Below are 17,229 nucleotides of genomic sequence, written 5' to 3'. Positions count from 1 at the left end.
AAGAGGCGGTTGATGGGGAAAGAGGCCCGACTGGGTTTCATGCTAACGCTGACCAGGAGAGTTCTAGGAAACCCTCGGGCGTGGTGCACCAGGCACTCGGAATAGTGCAGACGCATTTAAAGGGCTCTTCCCTCCTTCTGCGAACGACAGCCTTTGGAACCAGCTGTCATGTGGCTGATTCAATGTGGTCAGTTAAAACGGTTCGTTACCATGGGAAGGAGAGACTCCCGCTGCTGTGTGCCGCAGTGGATAGGGAGAAGGGGGAAGCATTTTCTTTTCCTTCCGTCCCCTTGTCCGTCACCTGCTAAAAGCTGATTATCAGGCGCAGAGTTTTCCCCATCAGTAGTCAACAGGCTCCAGAATCCGGGGGCGGGGAGGGGAGGTGGGGATGGGGGCCATCTGAGAAAGAAAGGGAGGTGGGAGAAGTGTCCCCAGGAACATCCCACAGTGGACAAGTGTGCCTTTTGGAGTGGTCACTCATCACAAACCAGACAGCCCAACCTGAGTGAGTTCTGACGTTCTCCTGGCCATCTGGCCGCTGGGGCCGAAGCACCCCCAGCTCTCCGTGGGCTGCAGCAGAGACCACGGGAACTTCACCGGGAAGCCCAGTCAGTTTTGGCTCCATCCATCATCCTTAAAGGTGCTGCAGAGAGCCCTCTTGTCCAGTTGTGTGGGCTGGCACCTTGGTCCGGTCCCTGCAACGGACCACAGGGTGGCCGGGCTGTTGGCTACACAGGGAGACGAGACAGGGTGAAAGGGACCCCTGGTGTCTCATGTCTTGTACCGACTAAGTCAGATTCAAAGGGGAGATGGAATGGGCTTTGGAAACCATGGGGAGAAAAAAGGTAGCAGGAATGCTTTGAAAAGAGCGCGCCTACTTCCTGAAACCCCTCTAATCACATTCCCCTTGATCTTCAGTTCCCGTGCTCAGGCCAGAGGCCTCTGTACCCCAACTCCTTTGCAAAGTAATTAATGATCTATGAAGAAACACAGGCATGCATGGGACCTCCTATTTAAAAAAACCGTGAACTGAATATTTCTCTAATTCCTATTTATCCTAATGTACATACTTAGCATCTGTCTGGGGGTTTTGTTTGTTTCCTGTTTTGAAATTTGTTTCCTTTAGCAAATGCCTAATATGTACTATTTATTACACTTGTACATATTCACTTCCTAGTGCATGACAGGGTTGACTGAGGCAGCTCAGTGTCCTAGAATCCTTTACATGAACTCGATATTGGAGCTACTTGAGAATGACGACTTCAGGCCCTCGGAAACACTTAGTGACAATTGTTGGCCTAATTGCACATCATTCTTATTCAGTAAAACAGGTCCCCAGGGCTCCTTAGGATAACTGCTTCTTGTTATTATCCAAGTCCTCACCGGGAGGAAAACTTCGTAAATTTAAAAATAATCTCCGATTCAGACTTTTATTCAAACAAGTCATTTCACCCAGACCAGCTCGATTTGACCGCATTGGCTGGGGAGAGGCCAGTTTTCCTGAATCCCCTTCTGTTACCGCTGTTCAGCCCCTGCAGACCCTCGTCCCCCAAAGTGCTGTGTTCATGTCAGAGATAACAAGATGCTCAGGAACCAAAGCATTGATTTGCTGGAGTTGCTCTGTGAGCTGTTATATCAGCTTTCCAAAATAGCTTGAGCTTTTTTTTTCCTCTCCTCCTTTACCTGGGTGTTACACAAATATGTAATTAACATTTTATTTTTATGCGTTTAAGAAAGCCAAAATGGAATGAGGAGCTCCTTCTGAATGAGGGTCTCCAGGGGGATGCGATGTACGTTGTGGAATAATTTGTAGCGTTTCTCGTTAGCCTCCATGCTGCTCTAACATGCAGAACACCGCAGCGCGCGTGTCTCGGGGGAGGCAGGCCACGAGGGCTCCCGCTGTTCAGGGACAGTCTGTGACTCAACATTGTTTTATATGCAGCAATTACGACCTTGAAAACTGGGGGACTCTCCTCTTGGCATCTGTTGACTTGAACTTTTTTTTTTTAATGCATAAATGCCAGAGAGCAGATCATTCAGAATCGACCCTGCTGTGTTTGGACCACAGTGTTTCGGTGAAATCTGATGCCCTCAGTTTTCTCTGTGTGCCGTGTTTTGTTTTGTTTTAATTGGAAACTAATTTATTTATGAAAATAACTGAGTGTGAAAAGCAAAGTATAATTGAATTTAAGGGCTGCTTCCATGGAGCTGTAACTAAGTGACTACTTATCAAATGTCCACCGTACGTAAATTCGGACGGTTTTCTAACATGGAGACAAACGAAGCCGGGGTGGCCTGTCCTTTGAAGTCTTGTTGGAGGGCCCCACCGTGTCCTGGCCCGACGCCCTTTCTCGTCCCTTCAGTGGAGTCTGCCCACCCTCTTTGGAGCTCACGTCCAGCCTCACTCCTTGGAGGGAATCTTTTCCGTCCACGCCGGCTCTCCTCTGAGTTTCTGGAGCCTTGCTCCTGTCCTCCTCCCACCGAGTGGGAGCCCGCGGTGTGTGCCCCTTCGTGGTTTTGAACCGCTCAGCCACAGAACCGTGTACCACATTCTCCATTCTGTTCTAGACCTTGGCCTGCAGGCCCTTGGAGGGTCCAGGAAAGTGATGGAGACAATGGTCCTCAGTGGGAGGGGGATGCAGCTGATGGATTCTGCCTTCACTGTTGACCTGGGCAGGCTGATGTGGCCCAGCCTCGGAGCAGGTTTATGAATAGACAGATTCCTGATACTTATTCCCACCCAGCAGCTAGAGTACAGTATTCACATCAGCTGTTTTGTGGAAGGGAGGGCTTCTCTCTTGATGGGACTACCTTCAGAATTCCCTGGGAATAACTCAACAATAGTTCCCATTTTTGAATGGCCCATTGATAACCATAGTTTAAAATTTTCCAGAATTACACAAGTTTCTTTCTTTTTTTTCTTTTCTTTCTTTTTTTAAACTGGGAGAGGAGCGGGAAAGGGGCTCATCAGTTCCAGAAGAACCTTTCGGGCAATTATCGGCTGTTAGGAAATGTCATGTAGTAGTAACACGGATACGTAAGCTTATATCACACAAGTCATTAATCATGCATGCTCTTGACAGGGAGATTAGTTTCCAGTTATTTTAAAAAAAAAGAAAATATTAAAAGCTTAGGCTTTTTTTTTTGTTTGCTTTTTTTTATTACAAAGCAATTTGGAGCCAGTGACTTAACCTGTTTTTCATAAACGTGCTTGCTGCAGGCAGCCAAAAAAATGTCCGTGCTCCCTACACGGCCGGGGTCCTCAAGTGAACTTGCCTGCTGGACCACGAGGACTCTAGTAATTGCTCGGATTATCCTCGTTGAATAATAATACGGACCCTGAAATCAGGGGTTTGGTTTCTTGTGGCCAGATGTCGGTTCTGCTGGGTTTCCGAGGCCTCGCTCCCTGCCATCTCCTAATTAAGATGCTCTTCATCCCCACGGCCCTTGTCCCCTCCCCCAGAGGGAGGAGCCCGTGCCTTCTCCGTCCTATGTACCAGTTTGTGCTGTGTTTACAGCTTGGTCTTTGGCCCGCCTGTGGCCTTTTTTAAAGTAGGGATTGTGAGCCTTTTCAGCCAAACCGGTACTGACTTCTGTGTCCTCGGCATCTCCGTGGTGCCTGGCCCGCAGCGGGGTTCACGTCTAGAGCAGAAGTGGAACGTTCTTGGGAACAGTAGGGGAAAGCAGTTCCTCTGGCCTCTGCTTGGGAGGGGAACGTGTGGGGAAGGAAACGAGGGCTGCAGCGTCAACACCACACTCCGGGCTTTTGCTGCAAGGACTTAACCAAAGGGCCAGACTCTGTCTAAAACTCTTGGCCTCCTGCTTATTTCTGCTGCACTCTGTCTCATTCACAATGCAAGTCCCCCAGAACGGAGGCCTGGGTTCAAGGAAGTGCCCGTCCCACTGGGACATACCACTTTGGAAAAAACACTGAATTCTAGGGGTCACCAGAACTGTCTGCAAACAGACCAGCAGCTGTTAGTCAGGGGTCCGAACGTCGTCCTTCCTTGGCTGCATCTCCTGATGGCTCTTGAAGGTGGAGCCAGCCTGGCTGAGCCGGGCTTCCATTGGCTCGGGCACCGGGGGGTCAAGGGCACACTAGACATAGAAGGGTTTTGACGGGAAAGAGACGTTCAGGGCGTCCTCCTACAGCAGCAGGCGTGAGCCTGGCTTGCTTGGGTGTGTGTAGCTGCACTTGGATGCTGTCACTGTTACTAGCAGCTTTTGGGGGAGGTTTTGTTGGGGTGCACGGGGCGGGGCTGGCCAGTGGGGCACACCTGAATACTTGCCGGTGTGTGTAAGAGAGAGTATTGAGTTATTTCACAGCCTTCCATGGGGCCAAAAATAATGGGATCCTTTGGCAAAGGTAACTCAGGAGTCTTAGGGGCCCAGGACAAGAGAAAAAGAGTGCAACACACACACACACACACACACACACACACTGGATTCAAAGCCTCTGCTGAGAAGACACCACTAACACAACTGTTACTCGCATGTGTGGGTGACTGGTAGGCAGGAATATGGTAGGACCATGAACTCTTACCATCTCTCACCTGTGAAATAGAAACAGCCATCTTTTTCCATTCTTCCCCCTTGCAAAGAAGCTGGGTGGGGGTGGTGGATTTAATTGTGGCTTAAAAGTTCCTCTCCGCAGTGTGCAGGCCTCCACAGGTCTCTAACGTCGGTGTTCACCCCAAGGGTTGACCTAGGTAAGCCCTGCGGACCTTCCTTGGTTTAGTTATAGTTGGATGTTAGGCTTGCCAGGTCGAAAGGAGGGGAAGAGGTGCAGGGCATGGGGACAGGGGACATGGACTAGGCTGTGAGGGAGACAGGGAGGAGTGCAGAGCCGGCTCTCCCCACAGCTCCCCATGTGGGGCGGTCCAGGAAGAGGGCTGACCCCAGGCTGTGCACCTGACCCGTGCGACAAAGCCTCCACATCCTGTGGTGACTTGCTGGACATCGGCCGGGGCTGAGTTCTCTACGAGCCACGTTCTGGGCACAGAGTGTTTGTCTGGGGCTCTGGCAGATGACTGCAGTATTGTTGAGGGAGGTTTGCCCGTGCGGGGGTGGGTGGAGGCTGAAGGAATTTTGAGAGTGGTATGCAACCGTTAGAATTTTGAAAGTCTCCGCAACTTCTCTTTCCTCTGTGTCAGTGTGGTTTCCACGTTCACATTCCTCCTCCATCTGGGGCAGAGCCCGAGCTGCAGGGGACTTCCCTTCCCAGGCACGTGGCGGCTGCCCTCTGCTGTGTTAGTAGGTTTAACAAGAAGTCCACCAGCTCTTTGGAAGGTTCTGGGAAAGGGGCTTCTCCACCGGCACTTCGGTATGTTTGCTTCTGAGCTGCCAGCTCCCGGAGGACAGCTGTGGCCCTTCCCACCTGCCTGGAAAGGGGAACACGAACTCCTTCTAAGGCGCCTTGAGGAGCAATTTTCTGTGCGTTTTGTTGTTTTGTTTTGTTTTCCCCTGTGGATGGGACTGACTTTCCGGCTGGGAAGTTTTTGGTTACGGTCCTTAATATGACCTCCTTGCATAACTGCAGAATAGACCCCTCATCTCTGTCCCTAGACGAGAGAGATGGGACATCCCGCCACTTCTGTACAATCTCAGCTTAGCAATCTATGCTACGCACGCTGACTTTTCTGTGTTGTTTAGTTTTGACTCCTTTACTTCCCTTAATAAGAAAGAAAGTTTTTTATGAAAACCAATTTTGCTGTGGGCCAGGGGACTAAAAGCAAAACAGTGTATTGTCCTTTGGAGGTCAAGGACACACTCAGCAGCGGGCCCATTGTGCCATTGCAGTTGGGGGCTTGGGGGCCGGGGGAGTGTTTACAGGAACTAACTTTAGAAAACGGGCACCATGAGTCTTGGCTCTATTTACCTGGCGCTCTCAATGAAGGTGTTCATTTTACTGGAAGAATCCTGAAACTCGGGGCTGTAATCGGGAAAGGCTAGATGTAATCAATATGGTAACAGTGTTTCAGGTCTTTCTCTCACAGGGTCAGGGCAGTCACGCACTCGTTCTTCTGAAGCCAAGCAGCAAACACGGCTGCCTGTCGGAAGCAGAAACAGGCCTCCAGAAACGCTCTTGGCGTCTGGGCCAAGAGCAGCAAGGCCTCTAGGCCCCCAGGGCAGTGCATGCCTGTGTCATGTCTTAGAGCCCAGTTCTGAAAGGGACTCTGAGAACGGAACCCTGACGCAAAGTCGGTTTGGGAGGTGCAAGAGGGTTCGCGTGAGTGTTCTACTGGGAGCCGGAGGTTTGCAGCGTGGAAATGCAGCCACTCGGAGACGAGTCCGACAGCATCTCTCGCGGTCTGGGAGTGAGCATTCGCAGAAAATCTATCAAAACCCAATTGCACTCTTGTCTTGATGTGATTAGCACATGGCAGCAGATGTCACTCAGAAAATGGGGTGGACAGTTTTTTTTTTTCATTATCAGGTAGGGGATTGGGTGCGGGCAGTCGAACAGTGAATTTCAGAATTTCTCCCGGCAGCTGTGAGCTGTGTCCTGTGTTGGCTCACTGGCCTGCGCTCCGTTTCCAGACACCAACCCGTTGGTCATTTTTTTGTTCAGAATTTGGCCAATCGGTTTCTTCTTCAGCATTTTTTTCCTCCTGAAAATGAGACTATTGGCAGCTCATTGGTAGTAGCGAAACTTCCAGCTTATGCGGTGGCATCGTCTCTCACCCGTACAATAGAAGGCACGAATCTCTGGAACCGCGTCAGAGCTGGCCGGCAACCTGCCTAAGGGACGCTCTGCCGTCTACAGTTCCAGCGAGCCCCAGAGATGACACAACTGAGTATGATGGAGCCTTTCTGTCACCCTTATTTGTCATTGGCTTAATCTTGCCAATTCTGGGTTGCATCTCAACTCAGAATTGGGTGGAAATTCCATATCCACCCAAGAGATGGTTTAAAACGTTTTCAAAGCCTCCCCGTTTCAATACTCGCTTTCGCCGTGTGGACTGGATGCCTCCCCTGCCTTCACTCTTCACAGGGCCACGGCGAGTGGCCCTTCCGGCAGCGGCCCTGAAGGCACTCCCTGCTCCTTACGGTCTTCAGGGCTTCCTTCGGGGGGAGAGTGGTTGCTTTTTTTTTTCCATTTTATTTTTCTTTTCCTTTTTTTAACTCTATGTAATAGTCTATCAAATTAACAGTTGCTAGAGGAGAAACTACATCTAGATACAAAATTACATTCTCATCAGAGACCCCTTTTCATCGCAGCAGCGAAGAATCAAATCATCCTCGCCAGCAGCTGAAACATACTAATACTGAAGAAATTCCTGTGAACCGTGCACGCTTGCCACCGATTCTTTTGTTTGTTTGTTTTTCAGAGCAGATGGGCTTGTTTGCTTTTTGCTTAAACATTAATCAAAAATCAATTTATGGCGATGTAAGTGGCACTGGATAATTCTCGTTCTGACGACGGTAAATAATATCTGTTTGTTCACGTTAGATAAGTCCAGGCGGCAGGGAGACGGAGCTCTGTGAGGTAGGACACGCGGCCATGTGGCTGGGAAATGAGTGCTTGTCACACATGGGAGGGAAAGGACGTTAGCGTGCTGCCAGACTGAAGAGCAAAGGGAATTCCAGAGCAAGGACAGGTAGCAAGGACAAAGGGACAGTGACGAAGGGACAGCGATGCTGGAGTTACACTTTGTTAACACATCATTCTGATTTGTACGTGGTGACGTGCACCATGGCGAAAGGAGTGTTCCAAGGGCCGGGTATTTTATTGCAATCCAAGGATGCTTTTATAACTCTACTGCTGACTGATCTGTCTATCTATCCATCTATCTATCTGTCTGTCTGTCTGTCTTTGGGGGGACTGAGGTGGGGGAGTGTGTCTACATTGAGATCAATACATTCATTGTTTCCCTAAACTTCTAGCTGGCATGTCTATTTGTAAGTCCCTCAAGCTAGTTATGTGTGTGCAAATGTAACTGATATTTTCTTGATACTAGAAAATAGAAAATTAACTTTTGCTGAGTAACTGTATATATTTTCTCTGTAGAGAGAGATATATTCTTTCATTTGAAATACTCAGAGAGAGCGAGAGACTGTTGACATCATCATTAAAGATCCCCCTCTTCATAGATCTGTTACTTGCAAGAAACCCATTTTTAAATGGACCAATGGGAACTTATTTCTTCCCTAAGCGTCATTTAGCCTTGAAAAGGCCAAAAGTTTAATGAAGCTGCTAAATGCCAATCTTTTCTTCCTTTCGTTAGAGAATATGCTTCAACTATAATTACATTTGCATTGTTGAAAATATTAGTAATTCCGCCGCCAGACCTCTGAGAGAGCCGGGAAACGCAGAAGTGAAAGACTTCATTAGGCGCCGTGGAGGCCCTTGGCACCCACCACATCCACCCGAGCTCTTCACAGCAGTCTTTTCTTTCTTTTTCTTCCCCTGACCTTTATTAAGTCATCATTAATGAAAGAAAATCAGGGACCATCTGTACTGAGGTGTACGACTCCATGTTTTCATACGCCTACTCGTGGTGAAGTGACCGCCCCAGTGAAGTTCATAGGCATACCCACCACCTCACTAGGGGTGAAGCTCCCATGAACATTTTGGCTTGTTGACCTTGGAAGGACCTGGGCAGTGGCCCAGACTTGGTGAACTCTTCTCGCACCTCGTGTCCAGGAGGCGCTCAGTAACGCTGGGGGTCCGGAAGGGATTAACAGACACGCTTCTCATACTCTTTGAGTGTGTGTCACGCACAGAGCAGGTTAACCCCGCTGCCCCTGTGAATTGCGCCCCGGAGCGATTTCTCACTTACCCCGCCGAGGGTCAGAGCCGGCCGGCATGGAACTCGGGCAACAAGTCTGGCTGGCTCTCTGCCTCCCCCACCACGTGTTCTCGCTTCCTTCCTCTTTCTCCCTCCTCCCTGCTCTCCCTCTTCTCTCTCTTTCTCTCTCTCTGATCTGCTGTGAGTTGAGATGGCTCTGTGTGGCCCTGTTTTTGCAAGGGATCGGCTGACTCCTCACATGCCCCCTTCAGGTCTCCGAAGGCGTGTCTACTGATGGAGGCAGTGGGGCTGGCGGGCAGGAGGCAGAGCTGCAGCACTCGGTCGCCTGTACGTGGTCCAAAACTGGCTGTTCTTCAGACTCTTCTCAGACATTTTCTTGTCTCGTTGTGGATGCAGTGAATATCATATGTCCCCTAACTGACCAAAAATAATAATAATTGTACTGTAAAATCGGCAGCTTTGCAGAATAAGAGGTTAGGGAAGCTCGATTCAGGCTCACAGTTTCACAACATCTTGGGTTGCTCTGCCCACTGTATTTTGTGCTTTTATATTATGACTATGGTAGGGGTTATTTCCATTTCATCGATGTTTTTCCCCCAAGAAATGCTAATTTTTCTAGAGCTTCTTCGGTATCAGTCAAAGGAAAGAAACTTTCTTGGATTACCTATACTTTTCTCCCCACCACCTCACCGACAGTGATATCAGAGTGTGCTCTTTCAAATGGCCTTGAAAATATACAACCACCCCAGTCGCCAAGCCAATGATCCACGTATATTTTGTGGCATTTGGCAGTTTTACCATTGTCCGTTAACTCCTCTGTACCTGGGCTGGCTCTGTCTCTGCCCACGTTCTTTGGGGGTCGGCAGGGGCGCCAGGGCGAAGGCTCCCAGCACGGCTTTGCTGCACTTGGGACTAATGAGCGAGTTAGGAGAGAATTTAAGGGTAATGTGGTTACGCATGACCGACCTTTACTTTGGGAGGGATTTAAGGACCGGAAGGGTGAAGCCCTGTCCCCAGCAGCACCACTGACAAGTGGGCTGTTGGTTGTTTCTTTAGCACCACCACAGGGTGCTACCGGAGGCACCGTCCATCCCTGGATGTCGCGGCCAGGGCTTCTCAGGGGTCTGGAGGTCTCAGAGGTGTGGAGACGAGGATCCCGGGAACCAGTTCAGCACAAGCAGTGCTCTTTCTCTTATGCTGCCTTGAAGAAGAGAGTTTGAGCCCTGACCTGTGTGGCTCCATGGGTTGGGCATCGTTCTGCAAAGCAAAAGGTCACCGACTCGGTTCCCAGCCAGGGTACGCATCTGGGTTGCAGGTTCGGTCCCCAGTTAGTCCTTGGTCAAGGCAACCGATTGATGTCTCTCTCTTGCATTAAGGTTTCTCTCCATGCCTTTCTCCCTTCCTTCCCCTCTCTGTAAAAATAAGTAAAAACAAAACCTTTCTAAAAAATTTGAAAACCACCAGCTAACCTCTCTACCGCCACCCACAGTTGCTTTTAGCAGCTTGATAAATCGGTGAAATGAAGGGGACTCGTATCCGTGCCTTTCAGGACTATGCGTAAACAAATGCACACATGCCTTGTGTCTGGTGGGCGCAGCCCTGTCCCCTGAATCTAGTACTGAGGCTCCCCATTCTTCTGTCTGCTCATGAGACGAAGGCACAGCCCCATCGTTTACGGGGAGGCACCTTCACACGGGTGTGGAAGAACCTAGCGCTGACCTGCCAGTCCTAAGCCACAGCAGCTCGTGACCCTGTACTCAGAAACCAAGAGTGTCGGACAGGGCACCGTCCAGAACAGGGCAGGCTTGGGAACCAAGTAGATGTGCCTACACTTGAACCTGGGTCCCAGCACTCATTTAAATTGGGTGTAAGTTACCTGTGACATAGAAATGGTGCATGGGAGGATAAATTTCGCCAGACAAGCTGCGTTACTACCCAGCAGGCAGTAAACGCTCACTGATAGCCAGGAGAGGTTAGAGGATTCTAAAATGTGATGACACCAGCCTTCGAGGTACGTCAATCTCATTCATGTGCTTTGAGGTCTTTGCACTTCTGTCTCAGAACTGCCTGGTCCTCCAGGACGTGGGGACTTTTGTCCCCTCTTTCGCCCTCCCCTCCAAAATTGCTAAGTACCTAAGTTGCAGGCCGGGGTCTCCTATGGAATGCAAAAGCTTTCTAAGGAGTAGCACCCGTGAAAGGGAGTGAGGAGGAGGAAGATGGTGGGTGGAGAAGGAGATGCCTGCAGCTCACTGGGACTCAGGCCTGACAAGGGCTCTGCCCGAGCCAGGGGGGCTCACAACAGACATCCTTGTCGGATGGATACAGTGGGGCCCTGGGACCACTGCCCTGCCCAGTGACTGGCCAGGGGCTGCCCTGAGAAGAGCATGACATTGGCCAAAGCCCAAGGGGACCCTCCAAGTGCTAGCAGCTAGAGGCGGCCAGCCGGCGACACTGGACAGCCAGTGCTTCGTGGAAGGGGGTCTTAGCCCTGTGCCTCGTGCCTGCCCAGCTCTGTGGATCTCTGTATTTGAAAAAAAATGGATGTTTTTAGCAAGAGTTTGATTATTGCTAAAGGTACGTATCTTTAACTCATGTAGGTGAGGGAAACAGTTTCTTGACTTGTCAGTCCCCCACGGACAATGGAGCCCATCACCCACCGAGTGCGCGTTCGCACTCGGGGGTCCATCTCCTTGCAGATTAGCTGGTTTTGATGCGCACGCTGTCAGCTAGTACGCTCAGCCTGGCCAAGGGGGTACCCCGCTCCTCAAGCCCACAGGAGAGCGTGAGGTTGGCTGCTTGTAATCATGAGATCCGTCCTTAATTTCTTCCCTGTGTATTTCTCCTAACTTCTCTGACTCTCGTTAGGTCCGAAGCTTAAGCAATACCATCTTCCCTTTGCCAGAGTCCTGCCTTCGCCTTGTTTGTTTGGTGCATGCCAACACAAATTGTGTTACTTTGATGCTTAAGATCTTAAGTTTTATTTATTGTTAAGAGTATTCAACTTTTGGGTTTTTTTTTACCCCATTGTATTCTTCTAAAGGCACAGAATAGAACATGTTCTGTTAGAAATAGCATAAACAGATTTTTCATAACACAATCCTACCATAGGCTAATAATTTGTTAGAAGATATTGTAGAAGAAAAGACTCTGTTTCCAATGAACACAAGAGAAAGCACATAAGAATTAACATGGAAAACTGAATGCTGTTAAAAATGCAAAAGACAACTTGAATAAATGGAACGACATACCATATCATTAGACAGGAATAATCCGCGTTATCAAAATGTCTGCTCCCCTCAAGTTAATTTATAAATTTAATGTGAACCAAATACCAACAGTTTTTTATTCTCAATTAGACTAATTCTAAAGTTAGGAGAATATAACCCAACAAGACCCAGCCCTCAGGGATAGAGCAGGAAGGGACCTGACTGAGGGGCCAGCCTGAAGCACTCTTCTGGGTCTGGACACAGGAATGTGTCGGCTCTGTAGATGCTTGGCGGGGCGGGGTGCAGCGGAGGCACCACCTTGTGGACTTGCCTTTCAGCCCAGGGTTCTCTGGCAAACCATGCCCGCGGTGGCACTGAGATTATGTCCAGGTCAGAGAGGAGAGGACACTCCAAAGCCTCTTTCTCCGAGATGCTTTGGCAAGGGGATAGGGTGGGGCTTGTAGGTCTGCCCCAGGTGGGAAATGGTTTGGGGGCAGAATAGGAATTTTCAAGGAGCAAAGGCAGGAGACTGAACTAGCAGAGAAAACAGGATGAGCAGGGAGAGCCACGTGTGTGGAAGGAAATACTGAGAGATGGACGCAAGCCAGAGCTGCAGGGGCTCTGGCTGGGGGGCTTGGGAGGACGCCTTAGCAAGGAGCCAGCTAGGAGGAGGGGTGGAAGTGACTGGAGGTGTGGGGAGCGGGGCAGAGAGGGTGAGGACTGAGTGCAAATAGCTGGCAAGTCTGGGGTATGCGTACTGTGGGCCTAAGTCTCAGGTAGATACAATCAGAACCTGTGAAGCCCTTACCTTCAGGGTCTGGTGAGACAGAGGGACCTGCAGGCGTGGTGAGAACAGTGTAGGGAGCGCCATCAGAGATGTAGACATCCGTGCTGCAGATTTCAGAACAGTTCTGGGGGGAGAGGGGGAGCCACAGAGAACATTGGCCTCTCCTGGGCAGGCAGGGGTCAGGCCTGGAAAGCAGAGGAACCACTGAGTGTGGGGTGTGTGCAGCTGGTGGGACAGAGCGGCTGGAGGGAGGGGTGCTTGGACGGGAGAAGGCTGCATGCGTGGCGGCTGGGGCCAGGCTGGAAGGATGGAGGGGGACTGACTGTACTGAGTCAGCGGAAGTTTTTTGCCAGAGTGGTGACTCAAGGGGATGCGAGTTTACTTGGGGCGAGGCCGACACTAGAGGCTGAAGGAGAACATGGGCCTGGTGGTGACAAAGAGGACCCCCCAGGCGGCCATTTTGTCCAGCGTGGCATCCTGTAAGGAGTCCTTTCCACCTCTCTTCATGCTCAGAGCTCGGATGGGATGGCCATCTGGCCAAAGGTGACAGCATAGCCTGTCCTCACAGTATAGACTCAGTGGAGGTCCCTCTTGGGTCCAGCTTCCTCCTACTTCCCTGCCCTTTGCCAGCTCAGCAAGGTGGTTTGTGCAGACCTCCCAGGTGAGGACACCTTCCTGGGGAACAGCGCCTCCTCGCTGGGAGCTGCAGGTTTTCTCTGCTGAGGCCCTAGGAGGATGGTAAGGGCAGAAGGAAGAATCCATTGTGATTCAAGTCCAAGCAGATGGGGCATTGCCGTCCAATGGGGTATCCCGGGTAAATTACATCCTCCCTGGAAAATGCAAATTGACTGCTTACTTCCTGTCAAGTGCCGTTGACGCCACCATCTCAGTTTCTTTTTATATATGCGTCCGATCCAGGGCCCTTTTCCACGGAGGTCACAGCTTGGGAAACTTGCAGTGCAAAGGTCTGACAGGGCATCTGATTCACCGCCCTGCCATTAACGGTGTATTGTGTAAGGGGACAATTTTTAGTACAGGGATGTAAAACAACTGAGAAGACACACCTAAAAATTAACTTAAAGGTGGGGGTGCAAGAGGGCGGGTCCTCTCGCTCCCTTTTGATTGTTTTTAAACCCTAAGAAGAGCAGTGAAAAAATGTGGAAACAAAACCTTCGTGGTTTTCCCCAGAACGAAAATGATGGAAGCTGCAAGTCAGCAGTTCTCGCCCAGGGGCTCTAAAGGACGCCCACTTGTGTTTACGCTTACGGAAGACCCTTCGTTGTCACCCCGCTGTGGGTTCCCTTTGTCTCTCCTGTGGACAGCCACCCGATTCCACCCGGGGCGAGGATGGGCGAGCTGGCATCCCGAGCCTTCAGAGCCGCCGCTGTGGACCAAGGTTGTTTACTACTTTCTACTCCGAGAAGCACGCCAATCACGAAGGCCCGCCCTCCCCACCGTCCAATCGACTCGTTGGGAAAGTCCACCTTTCCCAGGGCCCGTCGATGACTGGCTGGGGCAGCTGTCAGTCAAGCGGGCATCCCGCAAGGATGCAGCCCGAGTATTAAGGACTCGATCACCAGAGCGGAGGAGGAGTAACCTTCCCCATAAACAAGATGTGGGGGCCCCCCCAATAAAGCGGGGGATGGGGGCGCCGCAGCACTACCCAGCCCGGGGGGCCCCATCGGAGCGGTGTGGGCTGAGCGCAAAGTCGGGGAATCCCTCCCCTCCTTCCCTCCCTCCCTCTGTCTCCCGCCTGCTGGTGCTGGTGCTGCTGCTGCTGCGGTTGTAAACACGTTTCCCTCCATGTCTGTTTTCCCTTCTAACAGTGGCCATTACAGGCTGCTGTTGACCGAAATCCTGCAGCACAGAGCCTTCCACCCAGCCCAGCCCTCCGTTGCCCGTGCCTGCACGCACCGATTTTGCCTTATTTCCCCCTATTTTCCTCCCTCTGGTCCACAGAGGAGAGGAGGCTGGCTTGTGATCAGCCTCGTTACCCCTTTATGCCTGTCCATGTGGGACAAGTCATGCTTTCAACACGCACCATTTTCCACGGAGAACGTGCTTCCGTTTAAAGTCGCGTGCACGGGCCACCTTGATTTTGCTGAGGAGCGCTGCCGCGGGGACTGGCGCAGCTCTGGAAGCGCCGGGCGGTTTTTTGTTGTTGCTGTTCTGGGACGCATGCATTGAAGGCTATTTTAATTCTGCATTTTCTTACAAAATGGGGTTTGACTCCTTTCCCCATACCTCAGGTGTGAGATATGCCCCCTCCCCCCTTAAAAAAAGGCAGCATTGTGTTCAACTAGGTGTTTTTGTACCTTCTTCTGTGATCTGAATCAGGTTTCCCATTTCCAGCTGCACAATGTGCTTGTATTCAGTGTGATAGGGGCGTACTGGACATGAATTATTTGCAACAGGGCTGCCTGGAAGATGCGGAGTGGAGTTTGCGTGGCCCGGAGCAGCTCCAGTGTCTGAAGCTTCTCTGTTATGTTCCAGGGGCTCCAAGCAGAAAGCGTAGGCAAAATGGCAAAATACAGCATGTGGCATTTGGTTCCAAAATGCCCGTTTTTAGGAGCTGTTATTCCAAATGACATCTAGTCTAATATAACCTTTCTCTTTAAATGAATGGTAAAGTTATTTATGGGGATGGTTTGCTTGCGCTGTTTCATGAGAAGCCCTGTCAAAAAATTATGATTTTGAGGTTTGGGTTTGAGGCTGAGTGGGGGCTAGGCTTTCTTCGTGTTCAGAGTCACTGGCCCTGAGGGAGGAGGTGGCCCTCTCTGGATTTATAGGAATTGCACGAACATGCCTGGAGGGGCAGCTGTGGGGAGGGGGGGCCTTCAGGCGTGGAAGCCCTGCAGTCTGTGCAACTTTTCAGCCGTGGGGCACTGGGGGTGGTATAGTTAATGGAAGGAGGGAAGTTACATGACAAACATACATGTAAGAAGTGGCATGTGGTCACCAGGATTTGCAAGAGCAGCTTCCAGATCTCCTCAAGCCCCAGGAAACAGGTCCTATTTCAAGTTCGCCACCAGGTCTGATTTGGTTTTCTCACTCTATCTTTACCCGTCTCGGTCTTTGTCTCTAAATCTATCTCGGTCTCTCTCTCCTCCAGTCCATTTGTACCCTCTCCCTTGCTAGGGGTCTTTTTTCCAACATGATCACATTAATGTATGTTAGGATATTGTTATTAGAATAGGTCCACCTTTCACTGCAGGGTTTGAGAGAAGCAGTTCTTGTTCGTGACAGGTGACAGCAGGAAGGAGAGGCTAGGTCTGGGGCAGGGTTCTGCCTCTGAACCATGGAATTGTGCTGTGGTGACATGTGCTCCAGACCCTGACCCTACTGGCTCATCTGGGGCCATTCATTTCACCTTTGTGAGCCTTCGTGTGCCTCACCTGAGATGGGAACCCAGGAGGCTGTGCAGCAGTTGTGAGGACTGAAGGGAATGGGTTGGAGGAGAGTGAGCCTGGCTCCTTGCTGGGACCCTGGAAGGGCCCAAGGCCCTGACCCACCCCACCCCAAGGATCAGGTAAATCATCTCCCCAGTCTTTCGTCTGGGACCCTCCATGTGTGCCTCCTACTCATTAAGGGTGGCACGCTGAGCTCATCTTTTGCTGGGTTTCTGCGTCACCTGCTCTTTTCTGGCCAGGTCAGCCTGTTCATTTTTCCACGCCAACAGCCTCTACGTGCCAGTAAGTCACGTCTGAATAACCCAAGCATGATTCCCTGCTGGAGAGTGCCAGGGCAGGCTGATCTGGGAGCCACGTGGCTTTCTCCTGTACAAATAAGTGGGAAGCAGAAGAGCCCTGGCTGGTCTGCTCTTTAGTGACTGGAAACTAGTTTTGAATTACCTGGTGAATCTCCTGAAATCATGCCTTTAATCCCTACCCAGTGATGGGTTGCCCTTCTTCCCTGCACCCATGACTGGGCCCTGAGCTCTTCCCGATCTGACTGCAGCCTGCCTTTGCCTCCTTCTCCTCCAGCCCCCAGCCTGGGCCCGTGACTCTGCCAGCCCCCAGGCCGCTCGGTCCTCCCATGCCTGCAGGACACGTGGAGTGCCTGTCCCTGCTCCTCACCCAGCCTCCCCAGTTCCAGAGCACCCCTCCCAGCCGGCCAAACCTTGCCATCCTCTAAAACCAACTTGAAACCACCCTCCGTGGGGCCACCCCACTGCACGTGCTCCTCACCCTTTTTTCGTGTGAATCTTGTCCTCGCCACTTGTGGGACACTGCAGGGTGTCCTCCGCGGTCTTGAGTTCATTTTTTATTTTCTGTGCCTCTCCAGTCTGGGCGAAGTCAGTCTCACTGAATGGCACCTGGGCCGTGGGGCCGGACACACCAGTACCCCAGACACGTGACTGTCCCTCTGAGCCTGTCTTTCCTCATCTGCAGAAAGGGGAGGTAATACCTCTCCCTGGGGGGAGCCGTGAGGATTAACTGTGCTTGGCGCTGAGTGCGTGCCTAGGAGGCGCTGTCAGTGTGCG

General features: G+C 51.1%; 2 protein-coding genes across 9 annotated transcripts in view; one reads left to right on the top strand and one right to left on the bottom strand.

The window, feature by feature from the left end:
* The window catches only part of IGF1R (insulin like growth factor 1 receptor), a 231,257-nt gene that overhangs the window by 137,000 nt on the left and 77,028 nt on the right, over window positions 1-17,229 (top strand). The window lies entirely within an intron of this gene.
* Window positions 8,094-15,121, bottom strand: LOC119049804 (uncharacterized). Of its 5 annotated transcripts, none has more exons than XR_008390389.1 (5): window positions 15,062-15,121; window positions 14,788-14,915; window positions 13,603-13,738; window positions 12,768-13,473; window positions 8,094-10,165 (listed from the first exon to the last, which is right to left on the bottom strand). XR_008390389.1 is itself a non-coding variant. In XM_053658854.1 (5 exons), the coding sequence occupies exons 1-5, from the start codon at window positions 14,928-14,930 to the stop codon at window positions 12,622-12,624; spliced, it is 780 nt and encodes a 259-aa protein (XP_053514829.1). In that variant the 5' UTR covers window positions 14,931-15,108; the 3' UTR covers window positions 11,859-12,621. The 5 variants fall into 5 exon arrangements, 1 of the variants encoding a protein (XP_053514829.1); XM_053658854.1 differs by lacking the exon at window positions 8,094-10,165 and adding an exon at window positions 14,013-14,130 and having other exon boundaries at window positions 11,859-12,931; window positions 13,401-13,473; window positions 14,788-15,108; XR_008390388.1 differs by having other exon boundaries at window positions 14,788-15,108.

The sequence above is a fragment of the Artibeus jamaicensis genome, unplaced genomic scaffold, assembly GCF_021234435.1.
Source record: "Artibeus jamaicensis isolate MK-2021 breed Jamaican fruit bat unplaced genomic scaffold, CSHL_Jam_final scaffold_612, whole genome shotgun sequence".
Classification (NCBI taxonomy): Eukaryota; Metazoa; Chordata; class Mammalia; order Chiroptera; family Phyllostomidae; genus Artibeus; species Artibeus jamaicensis.
This window is presented reverse-complemented; position numbering and strand designations above follow the sequence as displayed.